This window comes from Schistocerca nitens, chromosome 9 (genome assembly GCF_023898315.1).
Source record: "Schistocerca nitens isolate TAMUIC-IGC-003100 chromosome 9, iqSchNite1.1, whole genome shotgun sequence".
Lineage (NCBI taxonomy): Eukaryota > Metazoa > Arthropoda > Insecta > Orthoptera > Acrididae > Schistocerca > Schistocerca nitens.
Window position 1 is genome coordinate 488344953 of NC_064622.1, and position 18451 is coordinate 488363403.

Genomic DNA, 18451 nt, shown 5'->3' on the forward strand with positions numbered 1-18451 from the left:
CCCTTGCTGAAAGCTAACAGTATTTTATTCGTACAGGTCGAGGTAGGGCCGAGAATCGATAGTGAAGCGCCGAGTGATGTTGCCGTCGGAAGCAAGCGAGTCAGTGTGAAGGGAGTAGAGTGAGTGGCGGTTGCAATGGCGTAGCGGGTGGACGAATATCGTAGCAGCTCAGCGTGTGTCCCCGTTCGCTGTGGGTTGACCCCCACCAAACATAAGAAATATACTTGTAACAAGTGTTTCTAGCATGAAGTGACTACAAATGTGCAGTGTCAGTATTACGCGTACACGTCTACTGCGCCGACCAATGAAATTCAGTGTGGAGGTTTACAACAAAGTTTGACAATATTTCGATTTATTTGACTTGTGTCGAGCTTAGCTCATGCCCGAAGCTAGGGGGCAGGGGACAAACCGGAGTATCTGCACCGCGCGGCAATTTCAGGGCGCGCTAAATACATATTCTCGAAGGAAAAAACCTTGTTTCACAAAGTGGCTAACATCGATTATACGTATGATTTTGAAACGCATCACTGTTGGCTTTTGATACATTCTAAGTTGATTTCTGAACGAATCATAAGTTGATTTTTGAATGCGTGCATAGTGTAGGCCTACGTGATGTCTCTGCCAGGGGAATCCCTGTCGCATCTAGAAATTAAAAACTTTCTCATAGACAAAAGGGGGTCGGGGCTATACGAGTTGAGCCGAGTAAACCCGAACGGGTGAATGGCAATCGGTATATGCTTATGGGGTTGACTGGGTGTGCGAATGATCAGCGTTGTTATAATTACTAGCAAAATCCATAGATTCAGACTTTTGAGTGGAATGATCTTCTTGGTGTATCAAAAAAAAAAAAAAAAATTTTACAGAAAATTTTTGCCAGATGGCTGCACTACTAAGGGCCAGTTGTACAGTCCCCGGTTATCAGCCACTTAAACTCTGTTCTCGGAACAGCGCGGAAAACGCGTTGTGCGAAGATGTAATAATGCCTAAGCGTAGAATAAACGCGGGGTAGCTAAATTGTTGATTCTGGCAATGTTAATGAAGTTAACAGAAGAATAAGTTTTGAGAATGGGAGGAACAGTTACAGAATTGGTGACGACAAGATTGTTTGTTGGAACAAGGAAGGAGAAAAAACAGGGATGTCTCACAAATTATATGGAAGAAAATGACGATTCCAATTTTATACAGAAATTTCGTAGTACTGCTAATCGATCTCGTGCTTGAGAAACTGGAGCGTATGAATGAAATATGAAGCTATTTCCTAACATAAAGCTTTTTGTTTGTATTGGGCCTAATAGGCATTTGATGTTGGTACTTTGTAAATTATATTCTGTCGTGTTATCTATGTCAGTGAGGTAGGTAGAAATGACCATTTGGGCCAAAACAGTCTCGCATATTTGCTGCGTGTTACAATTAATGCAATAATAGAAAGACCTTTTTCATTTTGTCTAGCAGACAGTGACAAAACAGAGATAATCAGATCGAGAAACCATGCCAGTCTTGGGTAATATTCATATTACCACCTTTTTCAGTATTAGACAACGATATTTGGATTTTCCATGTATAAAAACGTTTGACGAACTTTCGCAGAAAGGAAAGCACGCTGTGTAAAGTTGTAGCAAGATGACAGAGAAAAAATTCTAGGATCCGCACTGAAGAAGTGTATTCTGTCTTGTTTGCCTCTTGTCTTTACTGGTTGTATGTTTCCTCTATTTCATTTTAACAGAAAGTTATTAGCTAATAGGCAAAAAGAGTGCAAATTTTCTGAAAAGTTCTTATTGTCCCAGAATTAATTGTGAGCTTTTTAAGGGGGATACGATGTCAAACCGGCCGACTGAGTGCAGGAGAGTCACCACAGGACATTTTAATTTCCACTGTCCTAAAGGTAGGTTTGATGGTCTCCAGTACAAAATATACACGTTTGAATTCCACAGAGCGAAATACAGTGACGTGCGATAGAAGAATGCTGTGTGATAAGGCATGGCACTGCACATTGGCACACTTAACACCAAATAACATGTCATACATTTCTCTCGAACATATATGTTTTATATGGTTAAAATGGCTCTGAGCACTATGCGACTTTTCTGGGGTCATCAGTCGCCTAGAATTCAGAACTACTTAAACCTAACTAACCTAAGGACATCACACACATCCATGCCCGAGGCACGATTCGAACCTGCGACCGTAGCGGTCACGCGGTTCCAGACTGAAGCGCCGAGAACCGCACGGCCACACCGGCCGGCGAACTTTCCTGTTGTTGAGTAGTGCTTCGTTTCTGCCATTCAAGCTCTTTATCTTTTCTCATTCGTACATTACGTTTTTCAGTCTTTTACTTCTGTATAGTTTCGCTGTTTTATTTCGTTACCGTTTTTATTTTTCCAAAAACAGCGGACAATTCGATGACTGGTGAGCCATTAGTCACTGGGATTATATCTTCTGCCTCTACAATGCCTTCAGATCACAAGACTGGACAGACGATTCATCGGGAGCGTAGTGAAATAGTTAAGAAGATTATAAATCATGTGATCAAGAAGAAAGGCGGGGAATTTTAAATATATAGTAAAACAATGTTGTCTACTTGCCGCCTGTTATGCTGGCGTATCTGTACGATCTGTTGCAAAAATTAGAAAAATGCAGATTTCCACAGGTGTGTCTCTTTTCTGCTCCTGCTAAAAAAGAGTCCAAGATCTGAAGTATACAAGTTACACTGTGGTTTCTTGGATATTGATGCAATGAGAGGCGTTGTACTACATGCATGCGGATATCACATTTTCACTCCAAGCTACACTGAAGCAGCAAACAAAACTGTTCCAGGCATGCGTATTCAAATAGAGAGATATGTAAACAGGCAGAATGCGGCGCTGCGGTAGACAACGCCTGTATAAGGCAACAAGTGTCTGTTGCATTTCTTAGGTCGGTTACTGCTGCTACAGTGGCAGGTTATCAAGATTTAAGTGAGTTTGAGCGTGGTGTTATAGGCGGCGTCTGAGCGGTGGCACACAGCATCTCAGAGGTAGCCATGAAGTGGGCATTTTCCCTCACGACTTCACATTAAGTATTTCCTTGTCTAAATTGTTCTCAAGCACCATTTTAGGAGGGTCAAAGATATAAATCATGTTATACACTATAAACATATAATCAATGATATTTATTTCCAATTACTACTTTTATTACAAATGACACAAGCCTACTAGAGGTTATGTGCAGTAACAACTGTCGAAGAAGGTTGCAATATTTCAAATAGGGAACTGTGGTGCTAAGGCTCTCCAAAATGTTTACAGACAGTATGTCCTATAATGAGTCCAATAAAAGCACACAATGTGATAACACACACTCATTCACACACAACATAGCCAAACGCATTTTTTAAAATGACGGAAGGAGGTGTTTTCTTACGATGTATCACTTAAACTGGAGAATAACTGCTTTGGATATGTTACATGTCTATCGATGTTTCTCATCGTGTTGTGTGTGTACACCACATGATCAAACACATTGATAGACATGTAACATACCCAAACACAATGACAGACTCAGTATCTCGAAAGTAAATCCTTTGATAAACTTATTTATCGAGTACACACACACGTACACACACATACATATGCAGGTTGCTTATTGATAAGCAAGTGTAATCACAGATCTCTACAAAATACAAATATTTCCACATCCAAATTGTGTGTATTACCATTAAAATATACGAAGCTTCAATGTTCATCGTAATATGCAAGTATAATGACAGATATCTACGAAAATACGAGCAAATCAAATAGCATTTTTTCTTGAATTATGTTAGATTACGCATTTTGCAAGCACAGTGAGTATTCAAATTAAATATTCCCACGTCTAAATTTTATTACTTATTAAAATGCATGCAGCTTGAATACTTGCACTGCTGATAGAAACTTTTCGGTTAGACAGCGCTCGTAAACGCCGAAAACTCGGTTTCTATACCACTCTTTTCAAGCTCTTGTAACCTTAAAATTAATATATCCATATCTAAATACCCAGCTTAAATTGCACCGAAACTTAGCATTGTTACTCGTACGTTGAAAACACGCAGAAAGTTTGGTATTCCTATCATACTTTGCAAGCACAAGGGAAGTTCCAATTGAATATTTCTGCATCTAAATTGTCTGCATAGCTCATTAAAATACACAGAACTCCCTTACTGACAACATTACATTCAGCTAGAGTACTATCACAGATCTAACTTACAGCCTGAAGTACACCGATAACCAGCAAAGTGAACGGTGACAACAGTGCAGGAAACAGTTAACCGTACAACTTTGAACAAATAACATTACGATCATAATGCCTACTACCAGCACAGCATAAAACGTTGTCGTTTTCTGTTTGTGACTTTTCGTCTGATCCCGGTGGAGCTTCGAGTTCTCCCCCGGGCATGGGTGTGTGTGTTTGTCCTTAGGATAATTTAGGTTAAGTAGTGTGTAAGCTTAGGGACTGATGACCTTAGCAATTAAGTCCCATAAGATATCACACACATCTGAACATCTGTTTGTTACACAGTGGAAAACTGTATAGCCTCTAAAATATACACATATATGATGTTGTCTCATTTAAGTAAGCATTACGGAGGGAGGGAAATTTACTGCCGTGTATAAATCAGAGAGATGATGATGATGATGATGAAGTTGATGAGGTAGATGTGAAAATATAGTATATAACTTTTTTGATGTTGTGTGCACAAATGTGTACTGAAAATTAACGATGAGGTAGTACAGTAGATGAGGCAGATGTGGATATGGTTCAAATGGCTCTGAGCACTATGGGATTTAACTTCTGAGGTCATCAGTCCCCTAGAACTTAGAACAACTTAAACCTAACTAACCTTCTCTGCCTCGTGATGACTGGGTGTTGTGTGATGTCCTTAGGTTTAAGTAATTCTAAGTTCTAGGGGACTGATGACCATAGATGTTAAGTCCCATAGTGCTCAGAGCCATTTTAACCATTTTTTAACTAACCTAAGGACATCACACACATCCATGCCCGAGGCAGGATTCGAACCTGCGACTGTAGTGGTCGCGCGGTTCCAGACTGTAGCGCCTAGAACCGCTCCACCAGAGATGTGGATATATCTGACTACCATTACCTTGTATACTGTTTGGTGGACAGAATGATGGTCAATGGACAATGACGGTCAATCGATTACTGGTGTGTTCGCTATAAAGGTAGAGTTCTGACTGATGCGTCCTTGGCATAAATATTGTGCGGTAATATTGTGCCGTTCTTGGCACTTCACTTTTGCGCAGTACACTGACACAATAGTATTGTCTCAATGATGCTCAATGCGCGGGAGCTGCTTTAGTGAAAATCGCTTGGTATTGTATCAGTCGTTGCCCGAGACCCTTTTAACATTTTTAAGTTACTTTTAAATGCAAAATCATAACTTGATCATTCGGCAACGGATTATGTGTTAACATCACGGAGCACGGAGTTACACTGTCTAACTACCACTTGTAACAGTGTGTCAGTTGCCTGCGCAAGGTGCGGTTTGTCAAAGATCACCCGTCTCCTCCGACATTCGTGACATTATTTTTATAAAGTGTCTATTCAGAAAGTTCTTTATAATAAATAATACTGCTCAAAATTTGAAACTCAAAAACTGACTACAAAATATGGACAAATTGATAGAGTTCCATTCTTTAAATACTTAGGCGAGGTCCTAGAACCCACAGGGGGAGAGAAAACTGCACAAAAAGTTCGACTGCAAAAACTGAAAAGAGCATACTGGAAAACCCACAACATCTACAATAAAAAGTGTCTCTCCATTCACTCAAAAATACGACACTACAATACAGTAATCAAGCCCGAAGCACTATATGCCAGCGAAACACTCACACTCCATAGAAAAGGCGACCTGGAAGGCATCCTGAAAGAGGAACGCAAAATTATCAGAAAGATTCTTGGCCCAAAAAGAACTGAAGATGGATACAGGTTACAGTCTCGGAAAACTACAGAAAAATTATCTAACCTCGCCGCAGACATCCGGAAAAGAAGACTAAAATTTTACGGTCATATCCACAGACTCCCAACACCCAGACTCTCCCACAAAATTTTAATATACATTGAAAAATTGAAAACCATACCCTGGATAAAAGAAACCAAAACAGATCTAGCAAATGCACAAATAAATTCTTCAGAAGTTATAAACAGAAATGTATACAGGCAAAAAATCAATAGTTGGAAAGTACAACCCGAGAATGAAGTTTGCAAGAGACAGGGGACAAAATGGACAGAGGAAAGAAAGAGAATTCATGGGGAAAGAATGCGAGAAGTTTGGAGAATTAAAAAATTGAATCGGAAAAGCTTTGCGTGATCCGTATGGGTCCAATCGCACATAATAATAATACTGAAAATATGGAGAGTCAGTATTATTAAGAACTCTAGTATGGTCAGCTTGCGTTTTTAAAAAATTGTTTATTAATCATAAACATTATCAGTTATGTATACTGCCTTCAGTTTTGTACGGGAGTTGATACCGTGTACCTTAACTCAAGGACAGAGTCTCCTAATGACTGAAAGTCTCCCATACACCGCGTCGTGTCACAGGAAGTGGGTATCCAGCATGTGTGATTTACTAAAGGGACACTGTTACTCGGCTCGTAACGCCGGTCCCAGTGGAAGGCTGTCTGTCTAACGAAAAAAATGGTTCAAATGGCTCTGAGCACTATGGGACTCAACTGCTGAGGTCATTAGTCCCCTAGAACTTAGAACTAGTTAAACCTAACTAACCTAAGGACATCACACACATCCATGCCCGAGGCAGGATTCGAACCTGCGACCGTAGTGGTCTCGCGGTTCCAGACTGCAGCGCCAGAACCGCGCGGCCACTTCGGCCGGCCTCTGTCTAACGCCTCCAAGGAGCAACAAGAATCAGATTTTTAGTGTTTTACTTAATTTTAAATGCTGTCATAATATACACATTGAGAGATTGAACAGAACGAACATTAGAGTTTACCGCAGTAAGGTAAGTATTACAATTATGTATATGTCTTGCAGCAGTGTAACTCAGCGCACAAATTACCAGATTATTTTCGTCCAATATTTGAGGATAAGAGCACTTTGCGACTTGCAGCAAACTTTACACATAATTTAGAACGTTTAGGAATCTTTTTCATATTTTATATTTTTCATTACTAAATGGGTGAGTAGTACGAAACGAACAGAACGAACGTAATGGGGTATTGCGTGTTCGGCTGTAAGAGTTTTACATGCTTAATACCAAATGTTTTACACATCAACTCATTTGTAAAGGTTTCAAGATGTCTTATTCATGGGAGATTGCTTGTGTAAAAAATGAGAGATGGAAGCGAGTTGCTGGTTTTGTAATTGTTTTATATTTATGGTATGTGAACTTCAGTACTCAAAGATTAATATTCCAAAGCAGTTCGATGCAGTTCTAAACAATTTTCGAGAAAGTCGACTTTGATGTTTTGTTTTTAATACCACGCAATGAGGTCGACCTCTTTCGGGAGGGAATGTGGGTTTCTGCTAAAATATTCGCCTTCTACGCGAGTGACCTGGGTTCATTTTCTGGCTCACGTAAGTTTTTAACAAAGATGCATGTTCTGTGTGGATTTCTGTGAAGTGGTAATACATAATATAAAAAATTCAATTGTGCTCGAGAACGGTAATCCCGAGATCATTGGTTGATGTCTCGCATCGACTTTTTTTTAGTTTTTTTCCCCCATTCAGTCCGAATACGAGCATTATTTAAATATAAAGTCATCAAATATGTGCTAATGAAGACATATTTGTTATTCTTACGGAAACTTCTCGTATGGTTATTTATAATTACACTACTGGCCATTAAAATTGATACACCACGAAGACGACGTGCTACAGACGCGAAATTTAACCCGCTGGAAGAAGACGCTGTGATATGCCAATGATTAGCTTCTCAGAGCATTCACACAAGGTTGGCGTCGGTGGCGTCACCTACTACGTGGTGACATGAGGAACGTTTCCAACCGATTTCTCATGCACAAACAGCAGTTGACCGGCGTTACCTGGTGAAACGTTGTTGTGATGCCTCGTGTAAGGAGGAGAAATGCGTAACATCACGTTTCCGACTTTTATAAAGGTCGGATTGTAGCCTAACGCGATTGCGGTTTATCATATCGCGACATTGCTGCTCGCGTTGGTCGAGATACAATGACTGTTAGCAGAATATGGAATCGGTGGGTTCAGGAGGGTAATACGGAACGCCGTGCTGGATCCCGACGGCCTCGTATCACTAGCAGTCGAGATGACAGGCATCTTATCCGCATGGCTGTAACGGATCGTGCAGCCACCTCTCGATCCCGGATTCAACAGATGGGGACCTTTGCAAGACAACAACCATCTGCACGAACAGTTCGACGAAGTTTGCAGCAGCATGGACTATCAACTCGGAGACCATGGCTGCATCACAGACAGGAGCGCCTGCGATGGTGTACTCAACGACGAACCTAGGTGCACGAAAGGCAAAACGTCATTTTTTCTGATGAATCCAGGTTCTGTTTATAGCATCATGATGGTCGCATCCGTGTTTGGCGACATCGCGGTGAACGCGCATTGGAAGCGGGTATTCGTCATCACCACACTGGCATATCACCCGGGTTGATGGTATGGGGTGCCATTGGTTACACGTCTCGGTCACCTCTTGTTCGCACTGACGGCACTTTGAACACTGGACGTTACATTTCAGATGTGTTACGACCCGTGGATCTACCCTTCATTCGATTCCTGCGAAACCTTCATTTCAGCAGGATAATGCACGACCGCATTTCTGCTTGGTGTAGCAATTTTAATGGCTAGTAGTGTATATATTATTTTCATTGAAAATGTAAATTCATAATTTCGCATCTGTTATTAAATATTTTTAAAAAAGATTGTTTAAAGTTAAAAGAATCAAAACATTATCTTTTCATCCTTTAGTACGATACGCTTCATGGAAATACTCATGGAGCATCCACCATTATTTAAGAATTTACCACCGCCGTTAGCCGCACGCATGCCGTCCACATGAAAAGCGAAGATCATCCTACAGAGCGACAAGGTCGTTGAGAAGAACGACCTTACATTAGGGTATTAAAAGGCGGCCAAAGAAGCTGCATGGCGATTTCGTCGAGAATTTCTTAGACTTGCGTCTATTGCTTTAGAAGTTCGATATTTTATGCTTATCCATTACGGATATTTTAGAACGGTGACTGTATATTGAATGTAAATAAGTTATACACAACTGCAACCAGTCACTTTTTTGAATAATAATGCTTTATTCCATAAACCGGTTTTCAAACCTTTTCAGGTTCATCTTCAGATGGTTTCTGGAGGATCCGGGAAGTTACATCATTACTGGTAGTAGCATAATGCTGGGTGCTGTTTCTATGGGAGAAAGATGGGTCACGCTTTAATGTATCGCCATGACTACAGCTTATCTGTCGATATGGATGTAAATTTAGTTTTTTCTTACTGTGACAGTATAGGCGGCTTTTTTTTTCCGGATCTGTCTGCCTCCATTTTGATGTCCAGAACACTTTCACACGAACTATAAGAGGTGCGGCTAGAAAAAAACCGGACTGATGCTGGAAAAAACATTTATTTACAATTATTTACAATTTCATGTTATCTCCTTCAATGTACTCTCCTCCTCGGTCTCTACACCGCTCCATACGAATTTTCCACTGTTCATAGCAATGCTGCAGATCATTTTCGGTAAGTCCATACATTACTTCCGTCGCTTTTTCTTTTACTGCTTCAACAGTCTCAAATCTAGTTCCTTTCAAAGCTGACTTGACTTTAGGGAAAAGAAAAAAGTCACAGGGGGCCAAATCAGGTGAGTAGGGTGGATGATCTAAGATGTGAATGTTGTGTTTTGCCAAAAACGTCTTCACTGACAACGCACAGTGAGCTGGGGCATTGTCTTGGTGAAGGATCCATGACTTTTTTCTCCACAAATCGTTCCGTTTTCTCCGTACTCGCTCACGTAGGGTAGCCAGGACGCTAATGTAGTAATGCTGATTCACTGTTTGTCCCTCTGGTACCCAATCAATGTGCACAAAAAAATCATTGCCTTGAATTTCGATTTTGACATTCGTGCTTTTTTTTGTCGTGGAGAACCAGGAGTTTTCCAATGCATCGATTGGCGTTTAGTTTCGGGATCGTAAGTAAAAAACCACGATTCATCGCAAGTAATAACATTTTGTAAGAAGGTGGGATCACTTTCAATGTTTTCCAGGATGTCAGAACAAATCATCCTTCGGCGTTCCTTCTGTTCAATTGTGAGACACTTTGGAACCATTTTTGAACACACTTTGTTCATGTTGAAACTTTCATGAAGAATCTGCCTAACACTTTCCTTGTCAACTCCTGTTAACTCAGACACTGCTCTGATTGTTAAACGGCGATCTTGTCGATAAGTTTACCGATTTTTTCAATGTTTGCATCAGTTTTTGCTGACAATGGTCTGCCAGTGCGAGTGTCATCACTGGTGTCTTCGCGGCCATCTTTAAATCGTTTAAACCACTCAAACACTTGTGTTCGCGATAAACAATCATCGCCGTACACTTGTTGTAACATTACAAACGTTTCACTTGCAGATTTTCCTAGTTTGAAACAAAATTTGATGTTAACACGCTGTTCTTTCTGTACACTCAACATTTTCCGACGCACAGACAAAACGTCAACTACTTAAAACAGACGCCACGGGCAGACTGAGTGCAGGAGGCAGATGAAACTCGAGCAGTAGGCGGAGCGAGAGTCACGTGACAGGCCACGCGACTTTCAACCTTATTGCATTCGTTTTATTGTTTCACCAGTACTAGTCCGGTTTTTTTCTAGCCACACGTCGTATTAGTTTACACTTTACCAGCATCCAGCATGCGCTTTACAACTGTTGCTTGTAACAAAGATCTTGACAGAAAGATATGGCATAACCTACTTTGTACAGAGATGTAATTTGTTGTTCTTTACATGTGTTAAAGTCAATATAAGGGCAAGTATTTTAATGGCGATAACATGAGAGCACGAGATAAAATAAATAAATTAAAACAAGAACAAATTTCAGGTGATCTGATATCTTATTTCTACTTGTATATTACAGGCAGGTTGTTTTTTTATATATAATAGCAATTATCATGTTTGGCATTAACATGAATCCCAAGGAATCAATAATACAGGGTTATTGTATTTGCAGTGAGATGCAGCTGTCTGTATGACTAGGGCCTGTGTATTTAAATTAATAATAAATCTACAGATGAACTGTTGGCCTATTTCTGTTGTTACGTTAACATGATCTGGGGTATTATCAAGAGCAGATTCTGTTTATTTTAGCTAAAGGTACATGTATAAGAGTTATAGTGATTGTAATGGACTAAAACTGTTTGTATGGCCGTACATTTAATATTTAGAAAATCATGAACAAAAATTCTTTAACTTTTGACTTATTTTTATTCTAACATTTGAGAGATCTGGGATATTGGTAGAGGCAAATTCTGTTTGTTCCAGCTAGAATTTATGTTAGCCATGGAGAGCTTTAACATTTAGAGATATGGTACAGGGCTTATTTTGTGGTAGTATATTACATTGACACCGGTGTGGTTATATGTAAGGAGAGGGAGGGGGTGGGTGATTGGGAGGGGGGGCGGCTGGGTAGGCGGTGTAGGGTTCGTTGGGTGGTTACTTGTTTTGATCTACTAGATCTTCAAAGTTCTGAAGGAAAAATTTGTTTCTCAGTTCAGTTTGATCATTGAGTAGGTAGTCAGGTGCTGTATTTGTGTAGATAAATATTTCAATTTCTTCAAGAAGGTCAAGTATTTTGTTGGCAAAATGTAGTTTTCGGAGATCCTGTTCTATGTTGTTTTCAGAATGATTGTGTTGGGCAAGATGTGAAGCAAAGCTGGACTTGTTCAGGTTGTAGAGACGGAATGCATCAATGTGTTCTTTAAATCTTGTTGTGAAGCTTCTACCAGTTTGTCCAATGTAGAAGCTTGGACATGAGTTGCAAGTGAGCTTGTACACACCCGACTTTTGATACTGTTGTATAGTGGTTTTGGTACTGTGTATGATTTTATTTTGTATTTTGTTGTTGGTGAAGAAACTTATTTTTATGTTGTATGTCTTGAAGAGGTTGGCAATTTGGTGAGAAATCTTCCCTAGGAAAGGCGGGCTAACAAATGTGGTTTCCTTGTTTGTGGGTGGATGTTCAGCAGGTGGTTTAGTTTTGCTGTATGGATTAGTTTATCTATTATTGCAGTGTTGTACCCATTGGTGGAGGCAATTGATTTAATAATTTCTGTTTCTTTTTGTCTTTCACTTGTGTCCATTGGGATTTTAAGCATGCGATTAAGCACTGTTCTGAAGAATGTTTTTTTATGTTGGTCTGGATGGCAAGAGGATTTGTGTATGGTAACATTGGTGGTTGTTGGCTTTCTGAAAATTTGAAATTTATGCTTCTGATTTTTATTTGAGATTGTTAGATCAAGATGGTTAATGCCTTCTGGTGTTTCATGTTCTACTGTGAATTGGATTTTATTGTGTATTTTATTAAGTTCTTTGGCTAGATTATCTATTTCTTCTGTTGCTCCATTGAACAGAATTGTAATAAAGCAGCTTATCTTTTAGTTGGGTTATTGATATATATGTCTGCTAGCAAGCCTGCAAGACTACTACCCATTGCCAGTCCATCTTCCTGAATGTAAAACTTGTTGCTGAGCAGGAAGCAGTTGTGTGACAATATAAGTTCTGGGATCTCTATGAGTTCATAGATTTCAGCTCTACCCATTGTCCCATGTTTCAGTAAGTTATTCCTTATGAAACTGTTTCCTTGACAGGTATGTTTGTATATAGGTTTACTGTGTCAAGAGATGCAAATTTGGCTGTGACTGGGATGGGGATATCTTTTATACTATTGATGAGCTCATAACTGTTTTTAATGGAGTAGTTATTTTCAAATACATATGCCTTGCGGATAATATCATTAACTTTTTTGGTGATTTTATAGCTTGGGCTATTGATAGAGTTCACAATGGGACGTATCGGACATTTCTGAACTTCGGATACTGTTGTTTTTGTGGTCTTCAGTCCTGAGACTAGTTTGATGCAGCTCTCCATGTTACTCTATCCTGTACAAGCTTCTTCATCTCCCATTATTTACTGCAACGTACATCCTTCTGAATCTGCTTAATGTATTCATCTGTTGATCTACGATTTTTATCCTCCATGGTGTCCTCCAATGTTAAATTTGTGATCCTTTGATGCCTGAGAACATGCCCTACCAACCGGTCCCTTCTTCTTGTCAAGTTGTGCCACAAACTCCTCTTCTGCCCTATTCTATTCAATACCTCCTCATTAGTTACGTGATCTACCCATCTAATCTTCAGCATTCTTCTGTAGCACCACATTTCGAAAGCTTCTATTCTCTTCTTGTCCAAACTATTTATCGTCCACGTTTCACTTCCATACATGGCTACACTCCATACAAATAGTCTCAGAAACGACTTCCTGACTTAAACCTATACTCGATGTTAACAAATTCCTCTTCTTCAGAAACGCTTTCCTTGCCATTGCCAGTCTACATCTTATATCGTCTCTACTTCGACCATCATCAGTTATTTTTCTCCCCAAATAGCAAAACTCATTTACTACTTTAAGCGTCTCATTTCCTAATCTAATACCCTCAGTATCACCCGACTTACTACATTCCATGATCCTCGTTTTGCTTTTGTTGATGTTCATCTTACAGCCTCCTTTCAAGACACTGTCCATTCCGTTCAACTGCTCTTCCAAGTCCTTTGCTGTCTCTGACAGAATTACAGTGTCATCGCATACTATAGACATAAAAAAAATACGAAACTGCGCCAGCCGCTCTCGAGACGGTGTGAAGGCGACGAGGTGTGTCGGCCTGTTGCAGCTCGCAGTGGATGGTGGCGGGCTCCGGGGACCCCCCGCTGGCACACAACGTGTACGTGCACCCCGACTCGCCGGCCACGGGCCAGCTGTGGATGGCGCAGGGCGTCGTCGCCTTCGACAAGCTCAAGCTCACAAACAACCGCCGGCCGCTCGTCCGAGGCCAGGTCAGTCACTCAGCCACTCTCACAGCCGAGCGCTGCCGAGCGACCAGCTCGTGGTAGCACACCTGCTGCCCCTGAGAGGCGAGCTCGAGGCCTCGCCAGGGCGGCAGATCTGTTGCAGAAAGAGAGACGCGAGGCGGAGGCAGCTGACAAGAGCGCAGCGCTGCCACACGCCACACGTCTGTACGTCGATGCCCTGCATTCACCAGAAGTGAATCTCCACAGGCGCTGTTGTTTGACTCTTATTCACTATCTCTCAGATAACATTGATTCACACTCGAATGACTCCGCACTTTGTCTGAATAAACAGCTACTCACTTTACTTCGATCGTGATTCATTTTCGTAAAACTCTAATTTTGCAAACTATCATCTTCGCACGTAACGACTACTTAATTATCGCAATTTGAAAACCAATTCCCATGGACGAAATTTTTCTCGGAGGTTTCTTGCTAGTCTTGACGACCAGTTCTGTCATACAAGAGCTGTTAAGTACAGGGTGTTTCAAATACACTCCTGGAAATTGAAATAAGAACACCGTGAATTCATTGTCCCAGGAAGGGGAAACTTTATTGACACATTCCTGGGGTCAGATACATCACATGATCACACTGACAGAACCACAGCCACATAGACACAGGCAACAGAGCATGCACAATGTCGGCACTAGTACAGTGTATATCCACCTTTCGCAGCAATGCAGGCTGCTATTCTCCCATGGAGACGATCGTAGAGATGCTGGATGTAGTCCTGTGGAACGGCTTGCCATGCCATTTCCACCTGGCGCCTCAGTTGGACCAGCGTTCGTGCTGGACGTGCAGACCGCGTGAGACGACGCTTCATCCAGTCCCAAACATGCTCAATGGGGGACAGATCCGGAGATCTTGCTGGCCAGGGTAGTTGACTTACACCTTCTAGAGCACGTTGGGTGGCACGGGATACATGCGGACGTGCATTGTCCTGTTGGAACAGCAAGTTCCCTTGCCGGTCTAGGAATGGTAGAACGATGGGTTCGATGACGGTTTGGATGTACCGTGCACTATTCAGTGTCCCCTCGACGATCACCAGTGGTGTACGGCCAGTGTAGGAGATCGCTCCCCACACCATGATGCCAGGTGTTGGCCCTCTGTGCCTCGGTCGTATGCAGTCCTGATTGTGGCGCTCACCTGCACGGCTCCAAACACGCATACGACCATCATTGGCACCAAGGCAGAAGCGACTCTCATCGCTGAAGACGACACGTCTCCATTCGTCCCTCCATTCACGCCTGTCGCGACACCACTGGAGGCGGGCTGCACGATGTTGGGGCGTGAGCGGAAGACGGCCTAACGGTGTGCGGGACCGTAGCCCAGCTTCATGGAGACGGTTGCGAATGGTCCTCGCCGATACCCCAGGAGCAACAGTGTCCCTAATTTGCTGGGAACTGGCGGTGCGGTCCCCTATGGCACTGCGTAGGATCCTACGGTCTTGGCGTGCATCCGTGCGTCGCTGCGGTCCGCTCCCAGGTCGACGGGCACGTGCACCTTCCGCCGACCACTGGCGACAACATCAATGTGCCGTGGAGACCTCACGCGCCACGTGTTGAGCAATTCGGCGGTACGTCCACCCGGCCTCCCGCATGCCCACTATACGCCCTCGCTCAAAGTCCGTCAACTGCACATACGGTTCACGTCCACGCTGTCGCGGCATGCTACCAGTGTTAAAGACTGCGATGGAGCTCCGTATGCCACGGCAAACTGGCTGACACTGACGGCGGCGGTGCACAAATGCTGCGCAGCTAGCGCCATTCGACGGCCAACACCGCGGTTCCTGGTGTGTCCGCTGTGCCGTGCGTGTGATCATTGCTTGTACAGCCCTCTCGCAGTGTCCGGAGCAAGTATGGTGGGTCTGACACACCGGTGTCAATGTGTTCTTTTTTCCATTTCCAGGAGTGTAGGACTTAACAACTTTAAAAATTCATATGAATTTATTGAAAGAAGATATAGAGCTGTGTTTAGTGTTATTTTGAAGGGAAACACATCAAGTTTCCATATCTTAAACTAAACACACGAGGGTCACTCCAAAAGAAATGAACACTATTTTTGTAAAAATACAGTTTTCATTCAGCATGTGTGAAAGTTTCACAGTGTGTAGACACATACTTCCCGCTTGTCTTCAAACTTAGTTCAACCTGTTCCCGTGAGTGGCGCCTTCACAGCATGTCTTCAAGACGGCTGCTACACTTGACGTTCGTCAGAAGCAACGTGCTGTCATAGAATTCCTGTGCTGTGAAAGCGAGACAGTGGGAAAGATCCATAAGAGGTTAAAAAAGGTGTATGGAGATGCTGCTGTCGATCGCAGTACAGTTAGGTGGTGGGCAAGCAGGTTACGTGATGAAAGCGGGCACGGCAATATTTAGGATTGTAATGATAATTAAATGAACACCCTAACTGCAAGCAGGCGTGATACACTTCGTTGGGGACATGTTGAAAATGTGTGCCCCGACCGGGACTCGAACCCGGGATCTCCTGCTTACATGGCAGACGCTCTATCCATCTGAACCACCGCGGGCACAGAGGATAGTGCGTCTGCAGGGACTTATCCCTTGCACGCTCCCCGTGAGATCCACATTCCCAACATGTCCACAACACTACATTCGTAGTGCGCCTATTAGATGTTTGCCCATCATACTCATTACTCGTGGCAGATTAATCTACCAAGTCCCGTACGAGTTCGGGCATAGCGTGTGCGTTCGCACACAAGAAGGTCAAAGGCCGGGAACCCATATTTATTTTAACTATATATGACCATGCAGCTTTATTAGAATTGAAATGATAATTAAATGAACACCCTAACTGCAAGCAGGCGTGATACACTTCGTTGGGGACATGTTGAAAATGTGTGCCCCGACCGGGACTCGAACCCGGGATCTCCTGCTTACATGGCAGACGCTCTATCCATCTGAACCACCGCGGGCACAGAGGATAGTGCGTCTGCAGGGACTTATCCCTTGCACGCTCCCCGTGAGATCCACATTCCCAACATGTCCACAACACTACATTCGTAGTGCGCCTATTAGATGTTTGCCCATCATACTCATTACTCGTGGCAGATTAATCTACCAAGTCCCGTACGAGTTCGGGCATAGCGTGTGCGTTCGCACACAAGAAGGTCAAAGGCCGGGAACCCATATTTATTTTAACTATATATGACCATGCAGCTTTATTAGAATTGAAATGATAATTAAATGAACACCCTAACTGCAAGCAGGCGTGATACACTTCGTTGGGGACATGTTGAAAATGTGTGCCCCGACCGGGACTCGAACCCGGGATCTCCTGCTTACATGGCAGACGCTCTATCCATCTGAACCACCGCGGGCACAGAGGATAGTGCGTCTGCAGGGACTTATCCCTTGCACGCTCCCCGTGAGATCCACATTCCCAACATGTCCACAACACTACATTCGTAGTGCGCCTATTAGATGTTTGCCCATCATACTCATTACTCGTGGCAGATTAATCTACCAAGTCCCGTACGAGTTCGGGCATAGCGTGTGCGTTCGCACACAAGAAGGTCAAAGGCCGGGAACCCATATTTATTTTAACTATATATGACCATGCAGCTTTATTAGAATTGAAATGATAATTAAATGAACACCCTAACTGCAAGCAGGCGTGATACACTTCGTTGGGGACATGTTGAAAATGTGTGCCCCGACCGGGACTCGAACCCGGGATCTCCTGCTTACATGGCAGACGCTCTATCCATCCATGTACGAATGTAGTGTTGTGGACATGTTGGGAATGTGGATCTCACGGGGAGCGTGCAAGGGATAAGTCCCTGCAGACGCACTATCCTCTGTGCCCGCGGTGGTTCAGATGGATAGAGCGTCTGCCATGTAAGCAGGAGATCCCGGGTTCGAGTCCCGGTCGGGGCACACATTTTCAACATGTCCCCAACGAAGTGTATCACGCCTGCTTGCAGTTAGGGTGTTCATTTAATTATCATTTCAATTCTAATAAAGCTGCATGGTCATATATAGTTAAAATTTAGGATTGTGTTCGCAGTGGCAGACCTCGTACTGCACACACTCCAGACAATGTGCAGAGAGTTAACGAATTGGTGACTGCTGACAGACGCATCACAGTGAACGATTTGTCACGCTACGTTGGGATAGGTGAAGGAAGTGTTTGCAGAATACTGAAGGTGTTGACATTAAAGAAGGGTTGTACCAGGTGCGTTCCCAGGATGTTGACGGTGGCTCACAAAGAAACAAGAAAAACGGTATGCTCCCAACTTTTGGAACAGTAGGAGAATGGTGGAGATGAATTTCTTGGAAGAATTGTGACAGGTGACGAAACATGGCTCCATCATTTTTCACCAAAGACGAAGAAGC

General features: G+C 42.7%; 1 protein-coding gene across 2 annotated transcripts in view; it reads left to right on the plus strand.

The window, feature by feature from the left end:
* LOC126203526 (T-box transcription factor TBX18-like) overlaps positions 1 to 18451 on the plus strand; it is a 457263-nt gene that overhangs the window by 336020 nt on the left and 102792 nt on the right. For both annotated transcript variants that reach the window (XM_049937851.1, XM_049937852.1), the window contains exon 4: positions 13916 to 14078. In XM_049937851.1, the coding sequence (XP_049793808.1) occupies positions 13916 to 14078 (163 nt within the window). The remainder of the gene's footprint in view (positions 1 to 13915; positions 14079 to 18451) is intronic.